Source organism: Ursus maritimus, unplaced genomic scaffold (genome assembly GCF_017311325.1).
Source record: "Ursus maritimus isolate PB19 unplaced genomic scaffold, ASM1731132v1 scaffold_17, whole genome shotgun sequence".
In the NCBI taxonomy this organism is placed as follows: domain Eukaryota; kingdom Metazoa; phylum Chordata; class Mammalia; order Carnivora; family Ursidae; genus Ursus; species Ursus maritimus.
Window position 1 is genome coordinate 52310946 of NW_024424119.1, and position 12880 is coordinate 52323825.

Below are 12880 nucleotides of genomic sequence, written 5' to 3' on the forward strand. Positions count from 1 at the left end.
GGGGGGGCCTTACCGATCACCTAGCCCAGCCTCCTCGTGTGTAATGGACAGCCCGGGGCTTAGCAAGGGGAAGACCTGGGCCAAGATCACACAGAGAGGCCTGGCAGGACAGGCCCCTTGCTGCCAGCTCAGGCCGGCTGCGTGTCCCGCTGCAGGAGCAGTCCCGGCTGGAGCAGGGCCTGAGTGAGCACCAGCGCCACCTGGACGCCGAGCGCCAGCGGCTGCAGGAGCAGCTGAAGCAGACGGAGCAGAACATCTCCAACCGGATCCAGAGACTCCTGCAGGAGAACCAGAGGTCAGGCCCCCACTCCCCACACCCAGAGACCTCTGACGTGGTACCCTTTGAAGAGCCCGGGATAGGGGTCCATTTCTCCCTTCTCGTCTCTAGTCTCGATTCCTTCGTGAGGTGTTTGTTGTCAGGGTCCAGTCTTGGCGCTGCATTTTGCAGCGGCCTAAACAGAAAAGAATCTGCTCTGGGCCTGACCTGGTCTGTAGCTTGTCCTCAGACCCGTGCCTCCCGAGCGTCCCATCCGTAGCACGAGTGGGTATAACAGGAGAGTGAGATCACGTCCTGCCCCGCTGAGGTCAGCCGTAGTGAGATTTGCCTTAACGAATCCTCTCCAGGGTAAGCGCTGCCAGGAGCCAGTCTCGTGGGCTTGGGGGAAAGGAAGCCAGACAGAGCTCTCCAGAACCTCTAGTTGGGGTCCCTTGTGGAAGGCCTCCAGAAACGGGCTTTTGCCGCATCCCCTGTTGCTTCCAGACCTCCTTTTGCTTTTCCCTCACTCACTCCGTCACGCGGCAGTCACACGGTGCCCGAGCGAGCCGGCGGGCCTGCCAGGTGCCCCGCGGCGTGCTGTCCCCGCCGAGGCCTCCCGGAAAGCTGCCGTTTGTCGGGTGCTGCTTACGTGCCGAGTACTTTGTGTGTATTCTCTCATTCACTCTTTGCAGATACTCCGTGAAGCTTTTTTTTATGACGATCCCGTTTTGCAGACGAGGCACTGGGGCTTGGTGTGGCTGAGTACCTGGTCCGGGGACACAGAGCCCCGAGGTTCTGGGCTGAGAACCCCGGCCGGGTCCTCAGCCCCCTCTGCACAGCCAGTGCAGCAAGGGGAGGGCACATCTGTTGGAAACAGGCCTGCTGGTGACAACTGCAGTGACCCTTTCCGGTCTGGGTTTTCTCCACAGGCAAAAGAAAAGTTCTGAGATCTTGAAGTCGCTGGAGAATGAAAGGTTAGTGTTTCGCTCTAGCACTTCCTCTGTGTTGCCTCGGGGTCGGGGGAGAGGTTTAGGGAGAGAAGGCCTTGTGATTCTCAAGGATTAGGCCAGAAAGTTCTCCTGAAGCTGTAAGGAGAGTCACCTCCTTAGGGAATATTGAACTAAAAAGAGTCACCGCCTGCAAGTCTAACACACATGTACGTTCCTGAGAAAAACTGAGACGTGAGAATATGTATGACGTCCAACTGTAGGGTCAGTAAAAAATAAATTAGAGAAAAACCCATTTCTTATAAAGGGAAACACAATCTGTTGCGAAGTAGAAAAGAGGGGGCTACAGTTAAAGCAAAGCGGTGTATGATTTCTTCGAGACACGCGTGTGTCTGCTCAGAGCACACGGGGCCACCCCGAGGGGCTTACCGACCTTCCGAGAGGCAGGAATTAGTGGTGATCTTTGGGTGTTTTCCGGGTTCATTGGGATGCACTTCTTTAGTAATTAGGAGAGAGGGTAGCTGAGAGGGAAGAGCCCCCTTCTTTGACTCTCCCCTCCCACTTCCCTCCTCGCTCCCCTCCCCCCAGAAGGATTATCCAGAATCCCTCCTGGTTCCCTGGAATCCCAGAAGAGCATTCTGGGCTTTGCTCCCGGCCTTTGGCTGCTCTGGCTGCTGGGGGGGGGGGGGGGGCCTGCGGACTAAACCCCTCACCGGACCCCTTAGCTGGGAGCGGTGGAGGCCAGGCCCGGTTGTGCCCGGTTGTGGCCGGTTTACCTGGCACCCGCTGACCGAGTACCTTCTCCCTGGGCTGCGCCGCGGGTCCAGTCAGTGCCGCCTTCCCTCGGGCAGCCTGTGAGCCCGGGCAGGAGGCAGGGGTGCTCAGATGCTGCCTCCGACGGAGAGCGACCCTGCAGAAAGATGAGACGATGTTGTCCCGTCCGAGCCGCTAGGACTCGTTGACCGCGGGAACAACGCACACGCACGCAGCGTGCACATCGGCCATGCAGTTACCTTTAATTTTCACGTACTGTATCGCGGATGTCTTCCCGCCAGAGACCGTGTGCGTACCAGCTGTATTTACTATGTGACTATATCCGAATCAGCTCGCTGTGGACATGTAGGTTCCCGGTGTTTCATAATTACAAGCACTAGTCTAGTGACTGTCTCCTAAAAATGCCCGTGGGCACTGACATGGGTATTTTTGAAGGAAATAGAGGACCTTTTGATGGGTCTTGCCGAATGGCCTTCCGGAAGCCGCTTTCCCGGCTGCCGCTCCTCGCAGGGCCCGTGGCGGGGCCGCTTCACGTTCAGCGCGGCCGCAGTGCTGGCGCCTCCCCGCCTCCCCCACCTGGTCCGTGAGGAGTTGTGCTCCTAGCTGTCAGTGATGTAAGCCTCTTTCCGGGTGGTTATTGGTCACTCGTATTTAAGCATCCGTGAAGTGGCCGTTTGTGTCCTTTGCCCATTTTCCGAAGGGAATGTTCATCTCTTTATGCAAAAAACTCTGCCTGCAAGACCGCAGGTAAACAGGGGCCCAGTGGAAGTGCAGGATGCAGCAGGAGCTTGTCTAGGCGGCCACATCAAGGAGGACTTCCTGAAGGAGGCAGGACTCCCTGTTGGAAGTGTTACATCTGCTGAGTACATGGGTGGATTTGTTTGTTCTAGAATAAGGATGGAACAGTTGATGTCCATTACCCAGGAGGAGACTGAGAACCTACGGAGACGTGAGATTGCTTGTGAGTGGGGACAGGTGTGGGGTCCTGGGAACAGAGCTTGTCTGACTGGGGCGGGGGGGAGGCCACCTTCTCCCCGTAGGTCACGTACAGTGGGCTCAAGAGGGGCCGTAAAGTCCAGGAGAGAAGCATGGGCCCTGAGGTCAGGTTGACTCGGGAACAAGCCGTATGACCTCAGGGCCATTACTGGGCCCTAACTATTCGGAGCCTCCATGTTTTATCTGTGAGAGGGGGAAACGATAATTCTCCAGCTCATGGGGTCATTTTGAGGGTCAGACGATGTGATGCCCGGCACTGAAGGAGCATTTCACAAAAGCCATAGGGTTTCTGTTATCAAGAGCTGTGGTTGGCCCCTCTTGTGTTGCTGGGAGTTCCCCATCCTGCCATTGCTAAGAAGTCCCAGAGTTCCGTGCTGTGTCCGCAATTGATGGGGGTGGGGGGCGTGGAAGATGCTTCCTGTCTAATCCTGCGCGCTGAGAGCATCAAACCATGTGCCGAGGAAGACCAGGAGTCTGTTCCCCCTTTTTTAAAATAAGGAATGATTCTTCTTGGCTGGCCCCGTCCTCCCGAGCTGGAGGCTGGAGTGGGGTGCTGTGGAATACTGTGTACCAGGCCCCGTGCCAAGCGCTTTCCACACATCGCTTCGTCTCACTACCTCCTGACGAGGTGTTAGTAATGTCCCTATTTGAAGGTCACTGTTATCCACCATTTATATGAAAGAAAACCTGTGTTTGCATCTCCAGAAGGATGTTTAGTAATAAATGGACTGATCAGAAATAGTGTCAGTACTGGGGACTTTTGTTTTCACCTTTTCGAACTTCCTTATCGCTTAGCTTTTTAAAAACGAGCATGTATTGTTTTTACAACTAAAAAAATTTTCCATAAAAACAGCACAAAGTCAAGAGAAGGTAGTAAGCCTTGTTGAGGACATATGGTATCAGGCCGTCCTTTGCCCTGGCCAAGGGAGTGTGAACCAGCGGGATCTTTCTGGAGGGCAGAAAGGGTAACTCCCATTACGGCCTTAAAACTGTACTCTGGGGACGCCTGGGTGGCTCAGTCGGTGAAGCGTCTGCCGTCAGCTCAGGTCATGATTTCAGGGTCCTGGGATCGAGCCCCTCATTGGGCTCCCTGTTCAGTGGAGAGCCTACTTCTCTTAAAATTAATCTTAAGAAATAATCAAATTGCGCAAGGACGTTTATCATTTCATAATTACAAAAGAGACCAAATGCCCCCAAACAGATTATCTAGATAAACTTTGGTGATCCGTGCCCTGCAGTACCCCGCAGCCAGTGTCTCACACGGCCACGTGCACGTGGGCCAGTGGTCACAAAAAGTGAGAAGTGCTGTGTTTAGTGTGGTCACATCGTAATTTTTTTCATTGTAGTAAAACACATCACCTAAACTTTGCCATTTTAACCACTTGTAATGGTACGATTCTGCGGCACGGCCCACATCCGCATTGCCAAGCAGCCCTCAACGCCGTCCGGCTCCAGAACTTCATAAACACACATGCTCCAGCCCCCTCCCCGGCCCATGTAGAAACCCCATTCCACGTCCTGTCTCTGAATCTGGCGACACTAGCGCCCCATGTAAGTGGAATCCTACAGCCTTTGTCGTTTCACGACGGGCTTCTTTCAGCAGAACGTGTTGTCGCAGGTGGCGGAACTTTGCTTTTTGAAGGCTGAGTAATATTTCACGTGCGTATACACCACGTGTTGTTCATCTGTCAGTGAACACTTGGGTTGTTTCTACCTTTTGGTTTTTGTGAATAACGCTGCTGCGAACGTGGGCGTATGAATATCTGTTCGGTTGTCTGCTTTCAATTCTTTCAATTTTTTAAAAATCCATAAATATACATTAAAAATTTACGAGAAGATTAGATTATAAAAGATTTTGTGTGCATGCTGCTGGGTATTTTACGATTAGCCTTTTCAAGCTTAAGTTCCTTCCATAGTTTAAAATTTTGGATGGGGGGGTGGTGCCTGGGTGGCACAGTCGGTTGAGTGGCAGACTCCTGGTTTCAGCTCAGGTCCTGATCTCTGGGTGGTGAGATCGAGTCCGGCATCGGGCTCCGTGCTCTGCAGGAAGTCTGCTTGAGATCCTCTCTCCCTCTCCTCTTGCTTGTGCGTGCACTCTCTCACTTTCTCTCTCTCTCAAATCTTTTTTTAGAAAAAGTGTTTTTTAAGGGTGACTGTGAGGGGGGTGACGAGGTGAACCCCCACGAGGCCCCCAGGAGCGGTGCCCCTTGCTCAGCCCCACCCCCATGTTTCCTCAGCCGCGATGCAGCAGATGCTGACGGAGAGCTGTAAGAACCGGCTCATCCAGATGGCCTACGAGTCTCAGAGGCAGAGCTTGGTCCAGCAGACCTGTTCCAGGTAAGGTAAGGAGAGGCTTCCTGAGTTGGGGGCGCTGGCCCAGGGCCCAGGACCGTGGGGTGAGCCCTGGGCACTGCAGTCCCCACCCCAGCCTCGGCCGTGCATCAGGGACGCGTGGTGACGGCTCTCCACGACCTCTCTAGCTGGACCTCACGATTGAGTCAGGCTCTGGTAGAGTGACAGCAGTCACTCCCACTTCTCATGCACGCCTTGTGAGCCAGGCACTCGGCCGGGAGGTGTGTGTTGGCTTACTGACTGCGAGGCGCTGTGTCATTCGCCCCGTTTTGCCACCATAGCTCAGGCTCAGAGAGACTGTATGACACACCCAAGGAAACCCAGCCAGCAGGTGGCAGAGCCAGGGTTCAAACCCAGGCAGGGTGGGGGCATGCTCTTGACCGTGGTGTGCTCCTCGACCTCCGAGGGCCTGCAGATCGGGAGTGAGAGCGGCGTGCCCTGGAGGGGGCGATGATAGCTTGCTTTCGCACTGTGGCAGCTCTGGTCTGGCCGGCCAAGTTCACGGCGTCGCTGTGGGTTAGTCTGCCGACAGAGCCACACGCGTCGACACAGCCAGTGGAGAAGAGCCCCTGGTGCTCAGGAGACGGGCCCGGAGCACTGGCTGCCCTGGGGTTCCCCCTGTCGAGGTGGCTCTGGCACAGCTGCCGGCCTCCCTGTGCCCTCACGGTGTGGGGATTTCTTCCTTTCCCGGTGGTAGAACATCGAGCTTAGGAGCGTGGGCTCCGGCGGCAGACAGACCTGGACTCGGGTCCTCCTTCTTCTGTTAGTAACTGTGAAGTGTGGGGCCAGTCCATTTCCCTTCTGAGCCTCAATTTTCTTATGAGAAAAATGGGAATAAGTCAAAGTACCTGCCCCTGGAGTTGTTGGAGGATTTAATGAGCATGGTGTTTGCCGCAAAAGGGTCCAATAAATAACAGCTGTTATTACGAAACAAACTCAAAACCGAGATGATGCCGAACTAAGGACGTATGTGGGGCTTCCGGGTTTGGGTTTTTGTGGCAAAATCCCTAGACTTGTTCTGGGGGCTAAGAGCAGATCTGAGGCCAGGGTGGGAAGTACTGGGGCTGTTGGGTGGGGCATGGATGTTATTGTCCCAGAAGGAGAGCTTTCTCAGCCCAAGTGGCCCACCTGGGCTGTCATGAGCTCCTTGTTGGTGGAGGTGGGAGGGCAGAAGCCAGGCTACCGCTTCGAGGTCATTGTAGAGGGGATTCTGATGGAGGGGTGGACGAGAGGACCCAGACACGCCGACTCTGTCACCTTCCTTCTAAGACCAACTCCATGTCTATGCCCAGCCCAGGATGTAGCCCCCAGCAGGTACGGCTTGGGTATTATTATTGAATAAGTACATGGTGTATCTTGATCTCTGAGGTTCCTGGCTCTTGGTAGATGCTCCGAGAACGTTCAGAGAGTGAATTAATTTGCTGTCTTTCTGGCAGCATGGCCGAAATGGATGAGCGGTTCCAGCAGATTCTGTCATGGCAGCAGATGGATCAGAACAAAGCCATCAGCCAGATCCTGCAGGAGGTGAGCCCTTGCCCGGGGTGCGAGGGCGGGGGCTCAAGATGGGCACAGGCAGCCTGAGCAGAGCGTCAGAAGTCTGCGCAGAGCCCTGCCCTTAGCGTCCAAGACCCAAGGTGCTTCGTATGTTTAGAACTGTGCAGACCCGCAGGAGAGGGGGCAGGGAAGGGGAGAGGGTGGTGGTTTTCTGGTCATTGAGATCTAGAAGCATCCCCCGCTTTCCTGGCGGTAACCCACTCCCCGTGCCATGTGGCACAAGGACTTAGGGGCGGGACGTGGTGATCTCTCGATGGAGGTGGAGCCCCCAGGACAGCGCCAGGGGCCTTTCGGCTGCTTGCTTCCGAACGGCGCACCTCTGGCAGCCCCTCACCTTCCCCACGAAACGGGGCCGTGAAATCATCCACGCGTGGGTTGTGGAAATTCAGTGCACGTAGCGTCCAGCACTGGTGAGCCTTTCACAGGTATAATTTCCAACATGTGAACAAGTGAGCTGAAGAGTTACATTCCCTCAATGAGACAGAGAAGTCCGCCGTGAAGGTGCTTCTGAGCGGAGTCTGTGTTGGGCCCTGGCCCGGGCCCCTGGGCACGCGAGGCCCCGGCCCCTGCCCCTGCCGAGCAGCCGGTGATCTCTGTTTCAGAGTGCCATGCAGAAGGCCGCATTCGAGGCTCTCCAGGTGAAGAAAGACCTGATGCACCGGCAGATCAGAAACCAGGTGAGGGCTGGGGGCGCGGCCCCCACCGACCCCTTCCTGCGTGCTTTCCCAGACTCTCCATCCATCCGCACCCTGCGCCATCCCTGCCGTGTAACCGGTTCTGCTGCTTCTCAGGATGCCCCTGGGTAGCCTCTGTATCCACCGTGCCCCAGGTGGGAACCCCGCACTGGGGAAATGCAGTCAGCTCCACCCCGGCCGCCCATCAGCTCAGACTGAGGAGCTGGGGCCCATGGGGTGTCCCACTGGGCAGGCAGGGGGTTCCTGCTGTCCCCGAGGGGCCACCTCACCTGGAGGGAGCTGTGCTGTGGTCTGGGCTCTGGTGCTGACCTGCGGGCTGACCTCTGCCCCGTGGGCTCTGTTGGACCCTCAGGGCTTTCCGGGGGGCAGGTGGGTCGAGGGCGCGTGGGCTGGAGACAGAGGGAGCTTTCAGGCTGCGGGAATGCTCATCGCATCCTACTCGGCACACTTTGAATTTTACATTTTGCATGTTTATTTTTTTTCTTTGTTATTTTCTCTTTTTTTGGCCCAAACCAACTTACCTTTTTATTTCCCTCTTTAATTTCAATCCCACCTTGCCGGACATGAAGCTCATTCCTCTGACCAGGGGTTGGTGGGGCTCTAGCAACTTAGGGGCGAGGGCCACAGGGTCACAGGCTCAGGGTGGAGAAGTCACTGGCTGTGGGGTCTGATCCCCAGGCATCTTCCCTGTGGGTGGTTCTGACCCAGCTGGCCAGCTTTCCCCTTCAGACCCCAAGCAGGGAGAGTCCCGGGAAGGGGCTCCCTCACCAACCTGCTCTGTGTCCTTGAACAAATAACTTAAACTCTCTGAGGCCCCGTTTCCTCATCTGTAAAATGGAGACAATAATACCTCCTAATAACCAGGGGAGACTTGATGCCATGACATAGACAAAGTACACAGCACAAGCCTTGCACACAGAATGTTCTGGAAGCATCAGCTGCTACCATCATTATTCTTAGTCACTCCATTACCCTCTGCTCTCCTCTGTGACTGCAGTTAAAGGAAGCAAGACACTCGGGCAAGTGCAAGGCTCAGAGAGGACACATGTCCGTTCTGCACTCTGGCCTGAACCTTAAGGGCAGGCCCATCTCCATTCCATTAACCGTTAGCCTCTCTGGGATGGGCCCTCGAGGACAGGCCCCCCTGCGCCCCTCAAGCACTTGGGGCCCTGAAACAACTTAATTCTTTTAATGCCTCAGTGAGGGGGTTCCCAAGGCACCCAGGTCCCCTTCATTCCTGACCCCCCCACCGAAAGGTTTCTTAGGCCCCACTTGGCCTTCAGAGAGCAGCACAGACTTGAACCTTGGTTAATGTGAATAAAAACCCCTGTTTCGTCTTCTGTCTAGATTAAGTTAATAGAAACTGAGTTATTGCAGCTGACACAGCTGGAGGTAAAGAGGAAGGCCCTGGACACAGAGGCACTGCAGGTATGTAGGGCTCCCGGCCTGCCCTCCGCCCCGCCTCCCTCCCCGCAGCTGCTCCCCCGCAGGCAGGCTCCTCTGTGGCCGTGAGGTTAGGGTCGGGGCAGCCTGTTGCTCTGCAGGAGGGTCAGAGGAAGGAGGGTTTCATTGCCAAGGCTCACCCGGGCCCATCTCCATCTCTGCATCTTCTTTGTTTTGAAGCAGGGTCACTGCTGAGCTCCCTGTCTCTTTAAACCATGCTTCTGGGGTGCTGGTTCAACTCACGGGCTGACCTCCTCTGGGGAAGGAGCTTTCTTGGTGTCCCAAGGATGTCTGGAGGAGAGGGCCCAGCTGTTACTGTGTCACTCCCTGCAGGTGGCTTCTCTGGGAACTCCAGCCTGGGTGTCCTGCTTGTAGAGCATGGGGCAGTAGGGACCAGCAGGCGGCGTTCTGGACTGTGTGTCCAAAACCTGGGCTTTGTCCTTTGTAGTCATGCTGTGTGACCTGGGCAGGCAGGGGAAGAGGGCTAGACCTTGCCCTGCCCTCACCTCTGCCCAAATGTCCAAAAGCCTAGGGATCAATGGTGTGTGAGGACCTGCGCCCCACATCAGGCTTCTGAGCAGTGCCTTCTGTCTGTCCCTGTTCCTGTGTTGTGTCTGTTCTCAGCGGAGAAGTCTTGAATTGTCTCATGGCTTCTCAGTGAAAGTGTGCCGAGGTCTACAGTCCTGGTCTCAGGTCTGCCACAGATATGCTGTGTGACCTAAGACAGGTCCCTTCCCCTCCTAGGCTTTCGTTTCTCCCCTCCATAAAAGGAAATCATCTTCCAGGCCCAGCCTGTGTCCTAGGGCCATCACGCTGGGGCAAGCTAGTCGATGCAAAGCCCTTTGTGAGCCCTGCCGCAGTCTTCAGAGATGAGGGGGCGGGGAGCTCTCAGAGAAGATGTAGCCACCGTGCTTGGCAGGTGCCCGAGTCTCCTGCCCATCAGAGCTTGTGGGGCTCCCACTTTGGGGCCTCCATGGGTTTCTGAGAGTAAGAAACGAGTGGAACACAGATACAAGTGAGGACTTCACTCTGGTTGCACGTGCTTCCGTCTGGGTAGAACCTTCCAGACCTGTGTGGGGTTACACGCCAACCCTCCCCCGCCTGTGCTTCCGCCCACATGCTCTGTAGTCCGTGAGATTGCAGTCGTGTGCCTGTGGCTTGTCACTTCCTTTGTTTGCTGTTTCTTACCATTCCATTGTCATCAGTCACTAGAGCCCACCCCGGCCTGACCTCCACGGGGAGAAGACGGGGAGGGGATGCCAGGCACAGAGACCCCTCGGCTCCGTCCCCCAACCCTCTGCGTAGTTGAGTTGGGCCCACTGTGGGGTCCCGGCTGCCGGCTTAGAAACAAGTTGGGGGGATCCTGCCATCCCCTGGGGGGACTCCTGGCTCCAGAGCCGCGAGCTTCCAGCGGCACCGGGCATGGTCTTGTGTTGCAGGAGATGATCTCGGAGCAGCGCTGGGCCCTGAGCTCCCTGCTCCGGCAGCTGCTCAAGGAAAAGGCGCGACGAGAGGAAGAGCTCCGGGAAATTCTGGTGCGCTTGGCTTCTGCGTTCCACATCGCCCATGGGTTCGCTTTCCCTAAACACACTCGCCATTCGCAGAAGCATTTTTGTTACTCAGTAGTAGTGGCTCACGAAGCAAAAAATGGAACGTACGAAGGAAAAGACTCTCACTTCCGAGAGTTCTCTACTGCTAACGTCTTGACGTGTTTTCTGAACACGGCGATGCGTATTTATAGCTGCTCGGGTGTGCCTTGTAGACAAGACGGTACACACCCCTCGAGAGCCAGCGAATTAAGGAAAATGGCACCGGCGTGCGTAGCGCTCCGAAAACGTGAGCTGCGGCTCTTGCCGTTCAGAGCATTTGTTCGTGGCGCTGGCCTGGCACCTGCAGCCGTGGTGGTCCAGAGCGGCGCTCAGTGGCTACTTGTTCGTGGCAGAGCGAAGGGGTCCGTTTCAGTAGCATGTCTGTCCTTCTCCAGCTTTGTCGGAGGGTAAAGCGCACTCCAGAAGCTCATATTGTCCTTAGAATCCTATTTCTTTCCCTGCCTGTCACCGGCGCGTGAGCCCAAGGAGGGGCCCGCAGAGCCTGGTGGCAGGCATCCAAAGCCCAGGGGTACCCCCCGAGGTGTGCCTGGCTGAGACTGTTGGCGGCGGGAAACGGGGGGTAGAGGCACTTCCTGCCTTCCGCGGCTCAGTCGTGTACGTGGTGAGACGGTGGTGGCTGGGAAAGTTCTTTGTAGAATACCCAGCGTCCTCCACCGGCCCAGAGCCTCGTTCACAATCATCGCTGTCATTATGGTTTTCATTTACTGGCTTACGACTAACGCCGCCTGCTTCGTCCTTGGCAGACAGAGTTAGAAGCCAAAAGCGAAACCAAGCAAGAAAATTACTGGCTGATTCAGTATCAACGGCTGTTGAACCAGAAACCCTTGTCCTTGAAGCTGCAGGTAAGGACTGTCGGCCCCCACCGTTTCGGAGAGCCTCCCGCACCTCGGTGCCCGGCTGCTTGATCCTTCCAGCTCAGTGCTGTTCGTATTTCCGGTGACTAGTGTGCCAGGTCCTGTGCTAGGCCATGGCAGGGACAGAAAAGAGAGAGAGGGTGCCTTCCTTCTGGTGAGAGGAAGACAGCTGCACTGCTGTGTGGGGCAGAGTCTGTGTGCACGCCGGCTCGGGTGGGCAACAGGGGCCGCCTGCAAACACCTGCTGTGGGCGGGACGGATGTGGTCCCCTCCCCTCCACCATGCGCGCGCGCACAGGCATGCATACACGCACACATGCACGCACCCACACAGGCACGCGCCCACATGCACGCGCAAACACACTTTGGTTTTGGTTTTGGTTTTTTTTAAGATTTTTATTTATTTGACAGACACAGCAAGAGGGGGAACACAAGCAGGGTGAGTGGGAGAGAGAGAAGCAGGCTGCCTGCTGAGTAGGGAGCCCGATGCGGGGCTCGATCCCAGGACCCTGGGATCATGACCTGAGCCAAAGGCAGACACTTAACCACTGAGCCACCGAGGTGCCCCAGTTTTTGTTCCTTTAGTAAAAACGGAGTCCTACCATACATACTATTTTGCAAACTGTTTTTTTCTCTTAATAGTGACGGGCAGTTCTCTAGCCGTATACACAATAGATCTCCTGATTGTTTTCAGACAACTGCATAGTATTTAGTACCTGGATGAACCCTCATTGATTTAAACAGCCCCGCTCGATGGGCACCTGATCGCTTACCACTTTCAAGTTTACAGGTAGACTGGCAGTGAACTTCCTTGCGCCTTTATCTGTGTGCTCACATATGCATTTTTGTAGGAAAAGTTCCGAGGAAACGTTTTATATATTCCATTAAATGCGTTCAGAGCCTTTGCCATCGTAAATAACGGGGCGGTGTTTGCGGTGCAGTCAGCTTCTCCCCTGGGTCCGTCCTGCAGGAGGAAGGCCTGGAGCGCCAGCTGGCGGCCCTCCTGGTGGATCTGTCGGCGGAGCACTACCTGCCCCTCTTCGCCCACCACCGCATCTCACTGGACACGCTGAGCCGCATGAGCCCTGCGGACCTGGCCAAGGTGGGAGGCGGCAGCCGCTCGGGGGAGGTGGAGGGCTGATTTAGGCCACCGTCCGATCCGTCGTCGGCTCGCTCTCCTGCCACTCTGGGTGTGGTCTGCCATGAGCAGATGTTCCGGGGCCCCCATGCTTCTAGACGGCCAGAACACCCACCTCGTCACCCCCTGGGTGTACCCCGCACGCCGTCTGCCTGACCCCAGACTACCCCACCCACTCAGATTGGACCTTCACGTTGTAGGCCCAAGACAAGTCCTTGGAGGTTGTCTGGTCCGGCCCTGCCCCCCCCCCCCCCCCCCCCCC

The 12880-nt window shown here is 56.1% G+C and overlaps 1 protein-coding gene across 1 annotated transcript in view; it reads left to right on the forward strand.

The window, feature by feature from the left end:
• LRSAM1 (leucine rich repeat and sterile alpha motif containing 1) overlaps positions 1–12880 on the forward strand; it is a 39615-nt gene that overhangs the window by 19581 nt on the left and 7154 nt on the right. Inside the window, exons 14-23 of the mRNA XM_040631923.1 lie at positions 156–295; positions 1186–1230; positions 2868–2938; positions 5211–5310; positions 6762–6849; positions 7482–7556; positions 8922–9002; positions 10457–10552; positions 11371–11469; positions 12451–12582. Of these exons, the coding sequence (XP_040487857.1) occupies positions 156–295; positions 1186–1230; positions 2868–2938; positions 5211–5310; positions 6762–6849; positions 7482–7556; positions 8922–9002; positions 10457–10552; positions 11371–11469; positions 12451–12582 (927 nt within the window). The remainder of the gene's footprint in view (positions 1–155; positions 296–1185; positions 1231–2867; positions 2939–5210; positions 5311–6761; positions 6850–7481; positions 7557–8921; positions 9003–10456; positions 10553–11370; positions 11470–12450; positions 12583–12880) is intronic.